Source organism: Diadema setosum, chromosome 3 (assembly GCF_964275005.1).
Source record: "Diadema setosum chromosome 3, eeDiaSeto1, whole genome shotgun sequence".
Lineage (NCBI taxonomy): Eukaryota > Metazoa > Echinodermata > Echinoidea > Diadematoida > Diadematidae > Diadema > Diadema setosum.
The window spans coordinates 21046597-21065060 of record NC_092687.1 but is presented as its reverse complement, the minus strand read 5'-3'; the positions used below and the strand labels follow the sequence as shown (position 1 = coordinate 21065060).

Below are 18464 nucleotides of genomic sequence, written 5' to 3'. Positions count from 1 at the left end.
AAGACACAATGGCTGTGAGTTGTACAGTGACCCTTGATGACCCCTCCTCCACTGCCCCACAGCCCCCACCCTAAAAAACATTTCCCATTCTGTTAGACAGACATTGATTTTAAGATCATTTGTTTGGATATTTACGGAGATGGAATTCAAAGTCCAAATTGGTCCTCCTAGATCCCATAGAATAAGTTTTAAGCCATCTTTTTCTTTCTGATACTGTTCATTTATTCATCCATTACAATAACACTGACCATTCGTGTCGTCCTGATGATAATGTCACATTTTCGTCACTGGCAGATAACTATGACATGTGTGACTTTGAAACCGATGCCTGTTCATGGGCGGAAGACTCAGCTGATGACATCAACTTTAGGCGTCTTCAAGGCCCGTCAGACGACAACTACCGGACAGGCCCGTACAGGGACCACACTACTCAGTATATAGGTCAGTATACTAATAATGCACGGGTCTGAGTGCGTCAGTCGAAATTGTATGCATATGGTAACCATGGAATGCTTAACCCACGAGGCAAAGTGGAATAAGTTTAAGCTGAATTCCATAATTACTGCATGCAAAATATTCCTACTAATGCACAAAAAGACACATGCACCATCTGTTTTATAGAACAGGGGCAATTTTTTGCCAGAAATCCAGTTTTTGATCATTTAACTTGATGGCAAATTTACTTGCATTTCTTTTTGGCTTGCCACAGATGAGAACCATGCATACAGCACATCCAACCATGTGTGTAAACTCTTGCTGCAAGTTGGAGATAATGTGTTTACAGTGGCTATCGTCAGTGAGGCAACGTACAACCAGTAAAAATTAACACACTCAAACAATAGAATTGCAGGATTTTCTCCACCTGTTCTATTATACATATCTCTTAAGTTACATGAGACTGACTTCTGGTAAGAATAAAGGGTATAAGAGTGGTTGTAGACACTGAATCATTATGCAAAGGTAACTCCACTCAGTGTTCGAGTGAACATGCAAGAGGAATGAAAACCAAATATGCATGTACATGTATAATTTGCAGCTGGTTTCCCAAGCACTTGAGCTGCTTATTCAAATTCATGAAATTGAGCTGCTTAATCACATAAATTCTTACATGCAAAGAAAGAATTTATGTAGATTCTTATAACAAAGAGTTATACAAAGACCTACATGTAAAGAAAACTTAATAATACAGAACCATGCAGTAAACTTGAAATATGTCATCATGATTCAATTGATTGAATGGTTCAATTGATAATTCAGTCAATGGAACACACATAAAGGCAGGTTCACACTGTCCAGCTGTTAGGGTATTAACCAAGTTATGATCTTGTTGATGAGTGATAGAAAACTCACAAAATATTAACAACTTTTGAGATTATGTGAAGGTAATGACCTTCTGCCGCTCAACCATTGCTGTGTATCCAAACAGGTTACTACATGGTGATGGACGCCAGCACATCTGGGTTTGAAGAAGGAGACAGGGCTCGTCTCATCAGTCCTGTACACCAGGCCAGCGGCTCAGATTGCAGGGTAAGTAGCCACAAAAAAAGGTCACAACAACCTCACTCGGAGTAGCCACAAGGTCATAACTACCTCACACGGAGTAGCCACAAGGTCATAACTACCTCACATGATGGTCTGTCAATGCACTGATTGAGCAAGCCATAACCTGGGATAGCATCAAACCCTGGGTCATGGCATTGTGTAGTGCTGTGTCTTGCTCTTAACACTTTGAGGACAATTATAAAGCTTTGATTTTGCTATAACACACGTTTCCCATAAGACACCTATAAAGATAAAGACTAGTCCAAAGTATACTTTGGACTATAGTCTCTATCGGGTTAAAGGGTGTTTACAGTTCTGGTTGAGGTGAGGATTTAGCTTTTAATGTTTTGAGAGATATTCAGAAACCACTCTATGAGATGTCAAAGAGCATGCAATTCAAAAACAAGGTGAAACAAAGAGATCTTAATAAAAGGCGTGGCCTGTCACCTTTTATTATTATCACTGTTTTAGATATCTCAGCCATTTGAAAACCAATTTTCATCAAATAAATGTTGAATCCTTCTTAAAATTACATGCTCTGTCATATTTCATAAGAGGTTTCTCATTATCTCACTTAGAAATGATCAAAACATGAATCCCCACCTCAACCAGTACTGTACAGTCCCTCTAAGCTATAATATTATCTTGGCAGGTAGCTTTTAGCAGTCGATGATGATCCCATTCCAATCATTCCTGTCATGACAAATTTAAAGTAATCGCAGAGATAAGAAATGTATTTTACTTTAAAAAAATCTTATTATATTTTTTGGCTGAAGCTCACAAAGAGATCATTTTAATCCACATCCTCTACCCTTGATTTCTTATGTTCGTCCGTGGAATTATAATGCATAGTGCAACGGTACTGCTGCTGCTGCTGCTGCTGAGTGGTGCTACTGAGGTGCACATTCATACATGTGCACTGCCTATGCTGCTTCTGTAGCGGCAGGGTATTAGCACTATAATATTCAGTATCACAGTGAGATAGAGGAAAGAAATAAGATTAGAGGATTTATTTGATGTATAAGCATTCATGTATTCTTGTGTAAAGATCACAAAGAACACAACAAAATCTTCATGCTTATAGCACTAAAAATGCTTCCACCCATTGCTTTGTGATCCATTTGTTCATCCTGCAGTTCCGTACCTGGTACCACATGTTTGGAGTAGACATGGGTACCCTCAACATCTTTGCCCGTACCTCCATTGGAGGCTACATGAACATCCTCTGGACCAAGACAGGCCACTCCAATGATTATTGGGAGCTGGTAGACGTAGGCATCCCTAGCTCCATCACCTCAAACTTCCAGGTTAAAAAGAGTTTCTTCTATTTCTTCACTTTTTCTTTAATGCCTCTGCCCAAAATAGCTCTTGGACATTACATTGCTGTACTGTACCTGTATATCTATCCATTCATTATGATACATATTTCAATATTGTACGATCTTATTTAGCCCTTTATCAGAGCTTGGAATTACATGTAGTTTTTTTTTTTCTTTGTAGTGTGTTTTTTTCATAAGTATTGATAAAGTTGCATATGTACAACTGTATGTCTTTTTCTCAAAATTGTATTTCGCTTTACGTAGCATGTGCATTTCCCATTTTAAAACCTGAACATGATTTACAGCATGAAATTATTTTATGTACTGAAAATCATCATAATGTTGTGAGATATACAGAGTGTGGCTGTGCTATTGTACTACCTTTTACTGAGGTAATGGAATTTTGACTAAATTGGCCAAAGGCAAAGAGTCATTCGAGCCTGATCCTTCAGCAAAACCTCAACCACATAAAATGATGGTTAGCCTTGGATTCAAATCTCAAAATAGACTGAGCAAATTAGTGTTCTCAGAAGTGGACAACAGAAAATTACAATTGTCTGAATGAAGACTGGTGTGGTAGTCACTGGATTTGTATAAAGTGCAAGTATTGACTGCTCCATTCTCCAGATTGTGATTGAGGCAATCAGAGGCGATGGTCCGTATGGTGACATAGGAATCGACGACACTTCATTTACGCCGGACTGTGTCAAAACATCGGGTGAGATCCTTGTTTGACATGTGCTGATATTGAAGTATATTGCCTGGGTGTGGGCAATGTACACACGTCATGACTTCTAAGTATCAATTGAAATGGTGACAGAATGAATTTGTTTGTAGCATTTCAGAATTTACAAAACTGCCCATGTGCTTTGCCAAATTGCCAAGACATTACAACTCATAAGAACTTCAAATATATTTCTGGTACGAAGAACACTAATGTAGTTTTCTGTCAATTACAAATTCCAACATGTATGCCTACGAACACAAGTGGGACTGAGAGAGAAGAGTGTGTTTGAGTTGTGTTTTGTTCAGAATCAGATTTGTTTCGGGAATATAGGGCCAAGAAAAAGAGTTTTATGGACTGCAGGACATCCAATGAGAAAGTTCTAGTGCTGTAAGTGTCTTGCTCATTTGCACAAATGCATTTGCAAGACTTGAACTGCAGTCCTTCCAGTTGAAGTCATGCAACCAACCACTAGGCCACAACATCTTTGAGATTCTCATATTTTTGTGTACCTATCACCATCATTTTACCACCAGGTGGCCTTCCACAAGGGGCTACCACTCCAGTGTCATCCACCATTGGTCCCTGTGGAGCTGGGAAATGGCAGTGTGACAATAATGAGTGCATAGACAGCGGCAAGTACTGTGACTATGAGGCTGACTGTACGGATGGCTCAGATGAGGCTTTTTGTGGTAAGATTAATTTCACATTTTCAGCAGCAGCAGCAGTAGTAGTGGTAGTAGTAGTAGTAGTAGTAGTGGAAGTGGTAGTGGTAGTAGTAGTAGTAGTAATAGTAGTAGTAGTAGTGGTGGTAGTAGTAGTAGTAGTAGTAGTAGTAGTAGTAGTAGTAGTAGTAGTAGTAGTAGTGGTGGTATTAGTAGTAGTAGTAGTAGGAGTAGTAGTAGTTGTCATCGTCGTAGTAGTAGTAGTAGCAGAAACAGCAGCAACACCTGTCGAAATAGTAGCAATAGTGGTGAGTAGTAGTATGGTTAGTAAAAGAACTATGAGTTTTATTATCTTGATTATCATGATCATTATTATGACTATTTACTGTAAAAGTGGATATTTTCGCGCAAGTAATTTTTTGCGCTCAGCTGTATAAGATAAATTTCGCTTTTTTTTTTCCCCCGCAGTCTCGGGATGCTAACTATACTGTACTGGAACATATTGCATGCAAAAATGCATGATTGTATTCGCATGCTTTTATTTTCATGCTAGCTTCTGGTTGCGCGAAATGCAAGAAAATTTCAGCACTGCAAAAATTTCCACTTTTACAGTATCATCATTGTTATGGCTATCATTTGTTCAGTTGTTCAGCCTGTTTACTTGTCTACTTACTTACTGCAAAGAGGCTTCTAGACCCTAAAGAGCGCCTTTAGATTAACATGAAACGTTTAAAAGACCTTTTGGTTAGCATTACTGTCTACAAATACATGATATCCTTCTGTTTCTGTTCAACATGAATACATTGCGGGAATATGATGCTTTTTTTTTTCAATGTTAGCTGCTGATCAAAATATAAGTAATTACTGAAAAATCAAGGTCTAGGGTGATGTCTTCACTTCATGAAAGCAGAAACATAAACAAATACAAAGGAAATAAGGAAAAACAAAACAATTTAAAACAAAATCAGTTATGCTGCAGCTTTCTTAGATTTTATTCTATTTATGTCCTGTGTCCAGATTAGCCAATAAGTCATCATTATGAAAATTCTCTGTGTGAAAAAGGAGACAGTACATTTACATCTACCCAAGATTACAGTCTTAATTTCTGTATCTATTTCTTATTTCATAATATACATCTTTGTTGTGAAAAACTGAACAGGTAGTAGGTGATTTGACACACACACATCAATCTGGTACTGATCACGTAATACCATCAACCTTATTAAACAAAATTTAAGAAAGTTGTGCTTTAACATCTACTTAAGATTAGGAATACTGCTAAGGACTTGTTTCATATGAAGAAAAAGTGTAGCAAGTTTCACCTATGTGACTCGGCAAATGCTGATTACTTGGAACAAATTTGATGAGCTCAGGACATTTCTGTGACAAGGAAATGAAAACTTTTGTAAACTTACTGTACTTCTATGAACCAATCACTTTCTAATCTCAAATTTGGGTTGACAGACTGTGGTGTCAGTACACAAAGAGTTGTGATCTATTCCAGTTTCTTATTTTTCAGTTCAGTACAGTTCAAGTATATTTCTACATTTTTTTTTCATCAAAATCATACATGAATCAACAGTACATGTATTTGAGCAAATATCGATGTAATAGGTTAATAGTATAATCTACGTCCATACTACTCTTGAAAGTATATGAACAAACACAATAAAATTATGAAGTCGACGATGCTCTTATTTTCAGTTATAGAGAGAAAGAAAAAGTGCAGGAATCTGACATCTTAAGCATATACTTGATAGATTATGACAGTCTTGGATCAGAAAAGAAATGCTCAAATTGCACATGGCAGGGTATCATGAAAGCAAAAAAAAAAAAAGTAAAATAAAAATGATTCCATTGGTATTACCATTATTGTTGTTGTTTTTTTCCACTCTGTCATGCATACAGGAACCTGTTCTTTTGAACAAGGCTTGTGTGGATACATTGACATGAGCTTTGGAGCCTTTGCTTGGGGCAGGGGACAGGAGACTTCAGCACTCGCGGCAGGAATCCAAGCAGCAGGTGATGTGTGCTGTGTTATCTTTCAGTGTTAGTGTAGTGTTTGTGTATTCATGCTTGAAAACAATGTGTATTTGTTTGGGACACCATGCTTGACATATACCAATGGTGTTTGCATTGCGTATGGGCAGCAGGTATTGTTAAATGTCAACCATTGTGAATGCTTTTGTGAGAGTGTCACTTGACTGCTGATGTATGTGCTAAGTGTAAAGCGTTGACTATGGTGTAAACATGCACAAAACATAGTGCTTATATCAATTCCATCATACCACAAAAGAGCTTACAGGGAGGATGTTAAAGTATTTGTTTGCATAGGCAGTGTACACTTCAGTGTCAATGTTAGTGCAGTGTTAGTCAAAGCAATCCTTTTTTGTATTGTTTTAGTAATCATTTAATCGTTCAGTGTGGGAAGCAAAATATCATGTCATCTCATCATCTCAGATTTAGAGACCTAGAATGACTGAATACATACTTTTCAGTTCCAGCAGAACTCCTGAGCACTTCCTCACTAAGTTGTACAAACTGACACCTGAATTGCTAACACTCAACAAACACCTTAATTTCTATTCATCTAACACCCTAATTACTTAAACACTCAACAGTAATGCATCAGTCTCTAACTGCAAATGAGAAGAAAGCTTCAAACGTCATGGTAGTTGGGGAATGCAGAGGGAATGGCCGACTGGCTGCATCTCAGGGCTCTTGATTGGAAAGTTTCAGGTTCAAATCCTTTGTGGTGTCTGCATTTTTGCACAAGGCAATGACAATGCAATGATATCAAATATTCTCCTTTTTGATAATGTCATATTGCAGGAGGTTATTACATGACTATTACCACTGGTAACGGTCAGTTTGATGAGATGGCCACACTCAGCACCTCAAACCTACCGGACAGTGCGGTCAGCTGTGAGATGACCTTCTGGTATAAGTGTTCGGTGAGTGACCATCAAGTGTTCAAGGTGTCATGAGTAACCTATTCTGTGCTTGGGACTTTGGACATTGTGTACAATACTATGGGGTTTTCTGTGACAATCAACACCCAGAACACACAATGGATTAATTTTAAATTACAGTATGGGTATCAAATGAAGGATTGTGACATCATATACAGTTTATGAAGTTTGATGACTGATTTGATAGCAGCATGTCTGAAAGGAAAGTAAATTCCACTTTTTGTGTTGTCAATTTGACCAACTAAAGTGTTAAAATTTTAAATGCAGTTTGATACTTCTAGTTTACTTAACCAGCAGTATTGAAACTTATTATTTAACATCTAAGAACATCAATTTCATCAATACTGGTTAAAACTCATTATTTGTCCTGTGATATATTGTAAGTACATTGTACTTATTGCATCATATATCAGTTCTAATACTGTCGCCATGCACTAGGGTTATAATGCATGTAAGACAGCGTTGGTGTCAATTCGCGAAAATAGCATCTCACGAAAATGTCTGTGACCTCCTAATTCGTAAAAATATCTGCATGCAAAAACAATAGCTTATGCAGTATTCATGGCCAGTAATCCTTTATATGCCAGGAACTTTAGACAATGTGTACAATGCTTCAGGGTTTACTGTGCCAGTGGGCACTCAATGCATGCACAGGGTTAATCAAAAAGGAGATAGAATAAATGCAGTGGAATAATGTGAATTTGTGCTTGATTTTCCCCCATGCGATCTAAGATGACTGATCTGAGTAATGAATTCAGAGTGGAACTCTTAACATCTGATGGGCAGAGTTCTCAACTTTGGTCCAGACCAAGCTGGTCAGTTACTAGCTGGACACAAGTGACTGTTGGAATTGGACGCATCGTTACTTCCTATCAGGTATACACACTTGATATGCTTTGCCCTCTTGTTGACTTTAACTTGGCACATAAAACATAAAGGTTTGATGGGTGTTACATGGTTAAGTAACTGTCAAAAAATGTGTTACGATAATGAAATTACGAAATTCATTTATTTTCATTATGAGCATTAACACTATGTTTTGTACATGTTCTCAGTAAGGATGATAATGATAATACTGATAGTGATGGTAATAACATGATTACTTTTGATTTTATTATCAAGGTAACACTACTGATTATTGCTATTATCTTTACTACATACAATGTACAATGTGGAAGGTAGATTGAGTAAGGAATGATTTATGGATGGTGTACTCTTTGTCTCCCTTTCCAAGATCCTCTTTACTGCCTTTGTGACGTCCACCAGCGACATCGTGGCCATCGATGATGTCATCTTTGACCAGTGCAAAGTTGAGTCCTACTCACCATGTGAGATCCTGTGTGACAACCAAATCTGTGTCCCGTACACGGCTGCCTGTGACTATGCCGATGACTGTGGGGATAGAACGGATGAACAATCCTGTGGTAGGCTGCGCCTCCAAATTTGCATTGAGGGTCGGGATCAAGTGTTAAGTCTCGGGGCGATTTTTGCTACAGACACGATCATCTATTCTGCATCAAATTTAAAAATTCTGAATTTTACTGCATATTCTATATTCAGAAAGATTCTCTATTATATTCTATATTACGAAAGTATCTCTTATCAAATATTGTATAAATGATCCCCTATGAAAACCTGTAAATATGTACATAAAACATTGCTTCTGTGAATATTGTAAATACATTATGAAAGGACTGGCCTCGACTAGCCTGCACGCTATTGCCTGTTCTTTTTTACCAAACTGAACTTCAACTATTGACTGTTGTGACTATGTTGACGATGTTTGTTTGGTAAATAAATTTCATTTTATCTCATTTCAAATGAAATTAGTGACAGCATATTTTTCATTTAGATGTGCTAAAATATCACAAATGATAAAGTTCTGCAAAGTCTCCTTGACTCTGTAGGATGCTCCTGAAAACTGAAATTTCTCTTTGTGTCCTGTCAATTGAATATACAAATATGTAAAAGCCTCTTTGGATTTTTTGTGTTATTTTGGCCGTTTGAATTGCATGTAGTATACAATCATCTCCCTGATTGTACCTCTCGGAGTTTGCTTGATTTTTTATGAAGAAATGTTGGTAGACCCTAGATGTTTTTAGATGCTTTAAGAATTTGTGGAATTATGCAAATGTTAACAACAAATCAGTAGTATTTGTAAACAAATTTGACATCACTAGTAACAAAGTGTTGTCATCCAATAATCATGCATGTTCAATCATAGAATAGAATAGCAAAGAGGGCATTTAATAAAACACATTTTATAGGAGCCTTTTGAAATTATGGGGTATATGATACTACTAACCAACTTAAATAACTTGCACTAAAAAGAACAAGAAACTCATGGAATGCTGACTTTTTGAAAGAGGATGAATTTTTGTAGTAGTGTATAGCGTTAGAGCGTAGGTCTTCATCAAAAGAATACTGTTATTGTGTGTAATCTTCTCTTTTCTTGCTGATCAGATAAATATGACATGTGTAACTTTGAGCAAGGAACCGTGTGTGACTGGGTGCAAGACAGTACTGCAGACTTGAAGTGGACCTGGGTGTCTGGTAACCAGGGGAGCCTGGATGGGGCACCTGGTGTGGATCACACCTACAACTCTGGCACAGGTACAAATGGGTTTGGTTTGTTAGTTGCTTGTTCTCTTTGTCACTGAAGAATATTCAGCTTCAAGTTAGAATGTTTTGCTGTTTCTGAGTTGTTGTTTATTTTGCTCTGCATGTATTCTTAGCCTCCTGTCAAGAGGTTTTCATTCTTTTTGTAAGTCCCCATGCAAGACTGGCAATCACTTTGACGACTTAGATGTTGATATCTGATTGGTTGCTATGTGACAGCAGACATTGCAACCACATAAACCACAAGTTGCACTTGTTCTCAACTGTAGATATGATATGCATGGACTAGTTTTGCCTTTTTTCCTGAGTGAAAGTTATAGTCATTCTTGTGTCACCTTGTTTTTGACAGGTCACTATCGCTACCTCGTGTCAGGTGAATTTGACGTGGGAAAAGTGGCACGACTCAACAGCATCGTTCTTTCCAGGCCAGCTAACGATGGTGACTGCCAGGTAGCGGCAAATTTCTTAGAAATCGTGGCCTTGTTGCATGAAAATTGAGGTCAAACATAGGTCTGTAAATATGCAATTCTGATTGGCTGATACCTGACTTATGTTTCATTTTCTGACTTTATGTTTAGTTGCATACTTTTATGCAACAGTGCCATGATTACTCTGGTTTGTGATGGACCAGTTCAAGTGAATTTCGCTTGTTTACATTTTAACAAATGAGGGTATATAAATACATATTTTGATATTTACAAAGATAGTTTGCGCAACTGCATTATACCATGAAATTCGTGAGAATTTCTGTTTCATGCAATCATTGGTCCACTTAACAGCATATATTGTCTGCTCATGTGCCCAGACATATGTGATATAATGTACATCCTCACTCAATGATGATAATCTTGATTGTAGACGTTCTTGAAAAACATGTCGTACACTACTTTTTAGTGTTTCTGATATACATGTATGACCTCTATAATAGTCAAGGGTGCAGTCCAATAGTAAACTGACAATGCTCCCTCCTCAAATCATTTTTGTTACAGTTGGTGTTCTGGTACTTCATGTATGGAGTTAACGTTCGATCGCTGACTGTGTACACCACAACGTCTACCAGTGGTGACCCGATTCAGCAGTGGACAATGTCCAACTCTCAGGGTGACCTGTGGATCAAGGGCACAGTGCCTCTTAACTCTGGCAGGAAGTTCATGGTAAGCCATGGTTTCCACCTCATTACTAAATAGCTAACTTAATTTCTCCCAAGAGTTTTACTCTTTGTGTTCCGTGCTCACACACCAGACTTAGCCGACAGCTTGTCAACTTGGCATGTTTTGTTTAACTGCAACAACCATGCACAAACTGATTTGTTTTGAACACTGGACCATTTGCAAGAAAAATATCTGTAGTTATGTCATAAACTTTTAATAGTAGATAAAACTCCTGACTTTCCATCAGAGGTCCTGAGTTTGAATCCCTCCATGAGCCTATACATCCTTATACAATGTTTTTACCCACCATGTCCCTTTCAACCTAGGTGTATAAATGGGTACGTAGCAGTGCTAGGGTAATGATAATGGCAGGGCCCTCTGGTAGAGCAGTCGCAACACTGAAGAGGCTACCCTGGTCAAGGAAGATCACAATATAATCATCTGTAATGTAATGATATTGTTATGATGTATGATAATATAATTATCATTACACTATTCTTTTTTTCATTCTCCAATGTGACCGTGACCCCAAGGTGTACTTTGAGGGAGTAAGTGGTGGTGATGATGATAGCATAGCTCTGGATGACATCGTCTTCTCACCAGGCTGTGTGAAAGACCCCGATCAGACTCTACCGGATACCTTGACTCCCACAGGTGAGTGATGGGTTTTCTTGCTGACAAAGCTGTCACCCAATTCACATCTTAAAACTGAGACTATTCATTTTGCACCTTTAAAAAAAAAAAAAAAACAACTTCAATCACATTAGATCACAGTAGCAAAGTACCTACCATTGGTACTTCACACAATTAATAAGAAAATACAAATTAACACAGTTAATTGTCCACGGGTGATACAATGTAAATGTCCTGATAAGATATATCAGCAGTTCTTCAATGGACCAAGTATAATTTCTCAGCCCCTGTACGGATATCAACTGTTTTTCTTCGATTGTACAATACTAGGGAGCCCTCATTGTGGAGATCCAAACCAGAGAGCATGTGATGATGGCACCTGTATTGACATGGAGCGCTTCTGCAACTTTGTCTACGACTGCAACGACCTTTCAGATGAAGCCGACTGCCGTGAGTATTAAACTGTTGAAGACTAATCCCGAGTATATGCAGGCAGTAGTCCATTGGAAATGTGTGTTACAGCAAAATCACTTATACCTAAAAGGTTAAAGGCCTTTTCTCACTGACTACAATCCTGCATCATCCCTGTTATAGGGTCCTAAAGTGTGATGTCTTTTTTATAGCCATGAAAACTGGTTCTATGCAATCTTATGTACATTTGTAGCCAGAATATCTATGAACACACAGTTACAAACAATGCTTGTATTTGTGGTTCCAACCCACTGTCTGTTAGGATTTTGTAACGATTTCTTGTGAAGCAACACTGAGCTGTAACAAAAGATGGCAACATAATCACTTTGTTTACATAGTGCCTGTCTCGGGAATATTTCAATTACACTCTGCATGGTATGCAGGTCAAAACTTGCACATAGTACAGCAAATACTTTTTTTTGGTTTTTTTTTTTTTTTACCCCAGTTTCACAGATAGTAGGCCTCACTGGAGAGAGAATACAAATTTATATGATAATATGATCAAGCAGCATAAGTACAAGTAGAAAACCAGGTGCCATATTTTGTGTGTGTGTGTGTGTGTGTATTTGTTTCCTTAAAATATGACTTCACTGATATCGAAAAAAAATTGAAAAGAAAATTTTAAAAAGATATGCATACGCGCTTGTGTGAGCTTGTATGGGATGTGGTCGCATGCGTAAAATATATGTGTGTTTGTCTGTCATTCCCTCTCTGTCTGTCTGTCTGTTCATTTTTCTGTCCAAAATCAAACTGTATTTCATCTGTGTGGTTTTTTTTTCTCTGATGTCTGCCAACAGCTGCTGTGTGTGACTTTGAGGATGACATGTGCTCCTGGACCCAGTCAACCGGTGATCAGTTTGATTGGATAAGGTACAATAACACTGCCTCCAGTGACTTCACTGGACCAGACTCTGACCACACTTCAGGAAGCCCAGCTGGTGAGTGAGTGGGTGGGGATGGAATGTGATTCATTTAGTGGTATAGCATTGTGTGCTGGGGTGAAGACACCCAATATTCTTCAAATTGGTGCAAAGATTCATCTGATTAGATTGTCACCTCGATATAAGTTCATTTTGCCAGCCATCCACTGTAGCTAGAGACTCTGTAAAAGCCTCAAGATGGATAAGGGAAGCCATCCACATTTGCAAAGAAGGAAAAACTTTCAACCGGGACCTGGGGCAGTAGGCCTACTCGTTTTCTTCAGTATACGATCCCATTCTCTCAGATTGTAGTGCGCCAGCTACGTCGGGTAGTGGGAAAACAACTCTCTTTCGGTACGGTTGATTGATCTGAAGAAGCGTACAGATCCAGTAGGTGAAAGTCTCATCAAACAGGTGAATTACAATTGATTGTGGCCAAAATGAACTTTTATCCAACCACCTTCTCCTCTTGTTGGGGTGAACTACCAGGTGTCATTATCATTGCATCATATTTTCGTGTGACTGAGTGAGGGACGTAACCACTCCACCAAATTTTTACCCAAGGAGTTGAGATGGGATCTGTGACATACATGTACTGGCCTTGGACGTGTCACTCTCTGAGAGGCACAAACCTCCGTCATCATGCCTTTCGGAGCCAAAGGCCCGAATTCACGAAGGTGGTACAAATAAAACCATGGTTTAAACCATGGACAAAAACCATGGAACGCCTAGTGTTGCATGGAATGTTTCGTTACGAAATGGGTCATTTCGTCGACAAAATGACCGTTTCGTTAACGAAATTATCATTCTGTGGACAAAATTTTCATTTAGTTACAAAATTTTGTTATTTCGTTACAAAATAATCATTTCATCGACGAAATGACTGATTTCATAACGAAATATTCCATGCGATACTTGGCGCTCCATGGTTTTTGTCCATGGTTTAAACCATGGCTGCATTTGTACCACCTTTGTGAATTCGGGCCATAGAGTGTATTTGTAGCTCTGTCCAGAGGGGATGGTATGATCCCCAGTCGAAATAGAATAGTTTATAAATAGAGAGAAAATATAACAAAAATAGACCCCAAAAATATATTTTCTTACTATTTCCACACCTGAAAAAATATGGAGAAAATAGTTTGAAAATATATTGAAAATAGTAAGAAAAATAGAATAAAAATATATTTTTACCTTATATGTTTTGGAACATAAAAATAGACTAAAAATAGACATGAAAATAGTCAAAAAATAGATATGAAAATAGTAAAAAAATAGTCCAAGAAAGGATTATTCTCCCGTCCAAAATAGGAAAAAAATAGCCTAGAAATAGCCTGAAAATCAGTGAAAAAAAGCAAAAAAATATATTTTCTTACTATTTCCTTGATTTGAAAAATAGTGAGAAAATAGCTCAGAAATATAATGGAAATAGTAAGAAAAATAGGTTAAAAATATATTTTTACCTTATATGTTTTGGAACATAAAAATAGACAAAAAATAGACAAGAAAATAGTCAAAAAATAGACCAAGAAAGGATTATTCTCCCGTCCAAAATAGGAAAAAAAATAGCTTAGAAATAGCCTGAAAATCAGTGAAAAATAGCAAAAAAATATATTTTGAACATATTTTTTCCAGAAAATAAAAATAGCTTCGCTCTAAAAAATATGACAATAAAGTAAAGAAAAAAAGTGAGAGTACAAGATAAAGAAAAAAAGTGAGAGTACAAGATACATGTACCATACAAATACCACATTATTTCCCAAGAACTGCAAAAATGTAGGTTTAAACAAATCAAAGAAGACAGTGTACTGAACCTCAGTAAACAAATACAACGTTGTAAGACAAAGAATGCACATTTGTTCGAGTTAATTACTTATGACAATTAAAAAGTAGGTTTATTGCTTCATGTAAAGCACGGTGGTTGTACATACGGCTTACTGTACTGCCAGTCACATGATTTAGAGATATGATAACACCTACAAAATTCTAAATTGAATGTCAAATACACGTTTGTACAGTGAAATTTTGACATGTTTCATGTACATAAAAATACAGATGTATGTAGCTTAGATAATACATGAAAGCTTTGGACTTCAGTGACACCAGGAGCACTGAACAACAGGGCCTACCTATGGGGGTGGGGAACGAAACAACATTAAAACCATATCTTGCAACCTAACAGTCCTGAAATGAGAGCATGTATGCACACTTAGATGAAAGCTGTTCTTGCACTTCTAATGTCCAAGACTATAGGCAGGAAGCTCCAGCACAACTTCTGTTGGACGCTTTGCAGGAGGTCTGATACAGCTTGGGTAGTGTGCCGTAGCTTTGTCATTGTAGAGCGTTGGGATGCCCTTTCGCAACCGAGAGTCATGAGAATTTTCTTGTTGAAGATTGTTCCTGCAATGAATAGAACATTTATTCAATGCACTATTATCATCTAATAACAGTAGTTCTTGCACAGGATAGATACCATGCAACAAACATGTAAAGAATGGGATTAGATTGCTACAACTATTGGTCATTTCATCACTCTGAGGTGCATGTGAGATGCTGTTCAAAGACACAGTGTACATTGTACTTTTAAAGTTTTTAAAAGAATTTACAGTCATTTTAACTTCTATGTGTCACATATAGGCGAAGCCCATTACATTCAACGCTCCATATCATGTTTTGTGCACAAATTGTCTTTAGTAAAATGTAGTTTGATGTTTTTCAATATTTGCACGCATGCATCACTTTCACCTGTTGATTACATTTTATTTTGAGCATGTTGCCAATATTCGACTTCTTTTGAGGATGTTGCTCGTAGCATGCTGCTGGTTTTTGAGGATGTTGCACAAACATTTTTGGTATGTTGCAGACAATATGCTCAAACCCCTCACGGGCCACCCTATAGGTTGAACAAAAACAAAAATAATAACAATAAAAGAGGAATACCTTCCCCTTGATGACATGGAGAAGCCGAGAAAAAAGCAGGACATCAGAGCATCGACTTCTTCGCCGAAGAATTCAGCTAGGAGGATGCCATACACGTATTGACGTTAATCAGCGCTGCATACATGTACTATGCAGATGTACCGGCACCGGGTACCCAAGAAAGGAATGAACAGCATGATCGACGGTCATTTTTCACAGATGGACTTCAAGTCTTCTATCGATGCATCAGCCAGTCAATCTATCATTGATTCTGATGAATAAGAAACAACAACAAAATAATGTTAGAGTTCTATCTCTTAAAATTTTGTTATAACCAAACAAATATAGACGTCTATAAACAACAAAAAAGAAATACACAGAGATGATGACTTGATGAGGCTGCACCTGAATTTTTACTTTGGTCTTTGTTATATATAAAAATAAGTTGTAACACTTGTTACAACCGTGTTCGATAACACTCAAGACTAGAACAGGAGTCATTGTTTTCTAAAGTGTCAGTGTAGGTCTAACGCGGTAGCCAATTTAAAACTACGTGGCTAGCTCTAACGTTAACCGTGGGCATTATTCCTTTCTAAATTCTGGCATTCTGCAAATGAAATGCAAATGGTTTCCAATTTGGAATCAGTTCAGACTTTCAATTAAAGATCACGTGTACACGAAGTTGTAGGACCTTGTGAATAAAGTTCCCAACGTTAGGCCTAACATGTTAGTTTTGTCTACCAAGATGAGTTATTAATGCTCTAACACTCTTTCACACAGTTTCACGTTGCTATAAATGGTTCTGTAACTCAACTGTTAAGTTTAACGGTCTTAATTTCTAACAAGGTTAAGTTGTCTGGATCTAACGTTAAACTTGTTAGATTCTAACATACGATAGTTACGGTTAGAATCTAACACTAACATTTTACTTTGTTATATGACGAATACCGTACATACTGTCTGCGCAGGTCTAGAAATCCATAGTAAGTAAAAATAATTTCTTTTTGTCAGTATACACACAGCGGGATGAAAAGTAATTAAGCCAAACCCAAAGTAAAAAGTTTGCTGTGCAGTGCAATTTCGATCCCCGTTGGTTCTAACGTTAGAGCCGTGATTATCAGGGCATTCACTGTGTGGTCAGGCCGATGGGTGTGAGAGCTAAACCTTGCAGATCGAGAGCTCGGAAAGGATCGAGCGAGCAGGGCAGCCATTGCAAATCTTTACTTTGCTGCTATTTTTAGCTACCTAACGGTAAGTGTTTAAGATACTGGACTAGAGTTCTACTGTATGTACTACGTAGGTCTTCTAGTTCTATTAAAAGTTGAATTCACCAACCTTTTTCGAGTAGAGTCCAAAAGGAGCAGTTCCTGATCTTATTCTCTTGCGTCGTTTGCATGCCATTTCACAAATATTCTAGGCCCTTATTGTACTGTAAAGAGCAACTAAGCTTGTGTTGTACACGTCCGTTCGGCCGCCGCAGTTTGAAATGAACGGCGCAAATCAAATAACGGCGCGATACGATATGCGCATGATAAACCGCTCACTGTCTAACGGCCATCAGCGACAACAACAACAACACGCGCACGGACATCTTACTCCTGTTTATGATCACAATAATTTGTTGTCATTAATTTTGGGCGCTAAATTGTAAAAATATACGTTGTGATACCAAATATTATTAATGATTTGTATTAATATTTTTTTATGCTCAATATATTTTCGTAAAGATTTTCTCCGTAATCTTTTGTACGAACGAGCCTCATATCCGGATCTCCTTTTCATCGTACATAATACACGCCGATGAATCGCATTCAGAGTCCCAGACAGTTTTCTATTGTTCTGTGTACACGGGGAACGGGATACAATGAGTTACTACGTGCTTATTTTCAAGAGTCTGTGATCTTGTTCAAGGTTTTTACATGCTTTATTCCGTAGTGAATAGACGTTGCATTTTATGATTTTCGTAAATCAACAAAGTGAAGCCGCATTATGCTTGCAATGGTAAGATTACTGTCTGATAATAATCCCGCCTGTTGAAACCACAGTATTCCACACGGTTGATGCAGTCACGTTCGATGTCTGGATGGCCGTCATGACTTGCATAATGACCATCAAAATATGACTTTTCGCATTCATTTTTGTGATAAACATCATTGAATAATTATAATCCTAGTAGATTGATTTATAAATAAATTTTGCCGACAACTTTGTTTACGTTATTGTGACATATACTAGGGTCTGGCTTGATAAATTTCAATAACCCGATCTTCCATTCATGTGTGTAGCAATAGGATTACATACACTGTACAAAAACCGCTAATCGCATACTTTATACAAGTATTGTTTGCTCACTTCGCAATGTACTTATACACGTACGCATGAATGCAATGTGGCATTCAAAGGATCAGGGGGTGTTTCATAAAGGCCGTTTGTCAGCGCTCTGACAAACGTTGATGAAACACGTACCATCCAGGGGGTGAATTCATCAACGCTTGTCAGCGCCGACAATTGTCGGCACTGCATGACCAGTGT

At 37.7% G+C, this 18464-nt stretch overlaps 1 protein-coding gene and 1 long non-coding RNA gene across 2 annotated transcripts in view; one reads left to right on the top strand and one right to left on the bottom strand.

Annotated features, from left to right (window-relative positions):
• The first annotated feature begins 299 nt into the window (after positions 1-299).
• Positions 300-18464, top strand: part of LOC140226550 (MAM and LDL-receptor class A domain-containing protein 1-like) — a 30012-nt gene continuing 11847 nt past the window's right edge. The window contains exons 1-15 of the mRNA XM_072307001.1: positions 300-441; positions 1427-1527; positions 2679-2849; positions 3489-3579; positions 4122-4277; positions 6159-6272; positions 7083-7204; positions 7955-8098; positions 8457-8646; positions 9686-9835; positions 10191-10291; positions 10831-10995; positions 11526-11646; positions 11956-12075; positions 12894-13034. Of these exons, the coding sequence (XP_072163102.1) occupies positions 306-441; positions 1427-1527; positions 2679-2849; positions 3489-3579; positions 4122-4277; positions 6159-6272; positions 7083-7204; positions 7955-8098; positions 8457-8646; positions 9686-9835; positions 10191-10291; positions 10831-10995; positions 11526-11646; positions 11956-12075; positions 12894-13034 (2023 nt within the window). The 5' untranslated portion in view covers positions 300-305. The remainder of the gene's footprint in view (positions 442-1426; positions 1528-2678; positions 2850-3488; positions 3580-4121; positions 4278-6158; positions 6273-7082; positions 7205-7954; positions 8099-8456; positions 8647-9685; positions 9836-10190; positions 10292-10830; positions 10996-11525; positions 11647-11955; positions 12076-12893; positions 13035-18464) is intronic.
• Positions 14908-17466, bottom strand: LOC140226258 (uncharacterized). The gene is made up of 3 exons (XR_011900923.1): positions 17268-17466; positions 15954-16203; positions 14908-15413 (listed from the first exon to the last, which is right to left on the bottom strand). It is a non-coding gene; the product is annotated as an uncharacterized lncRNA (long non-coding RNA).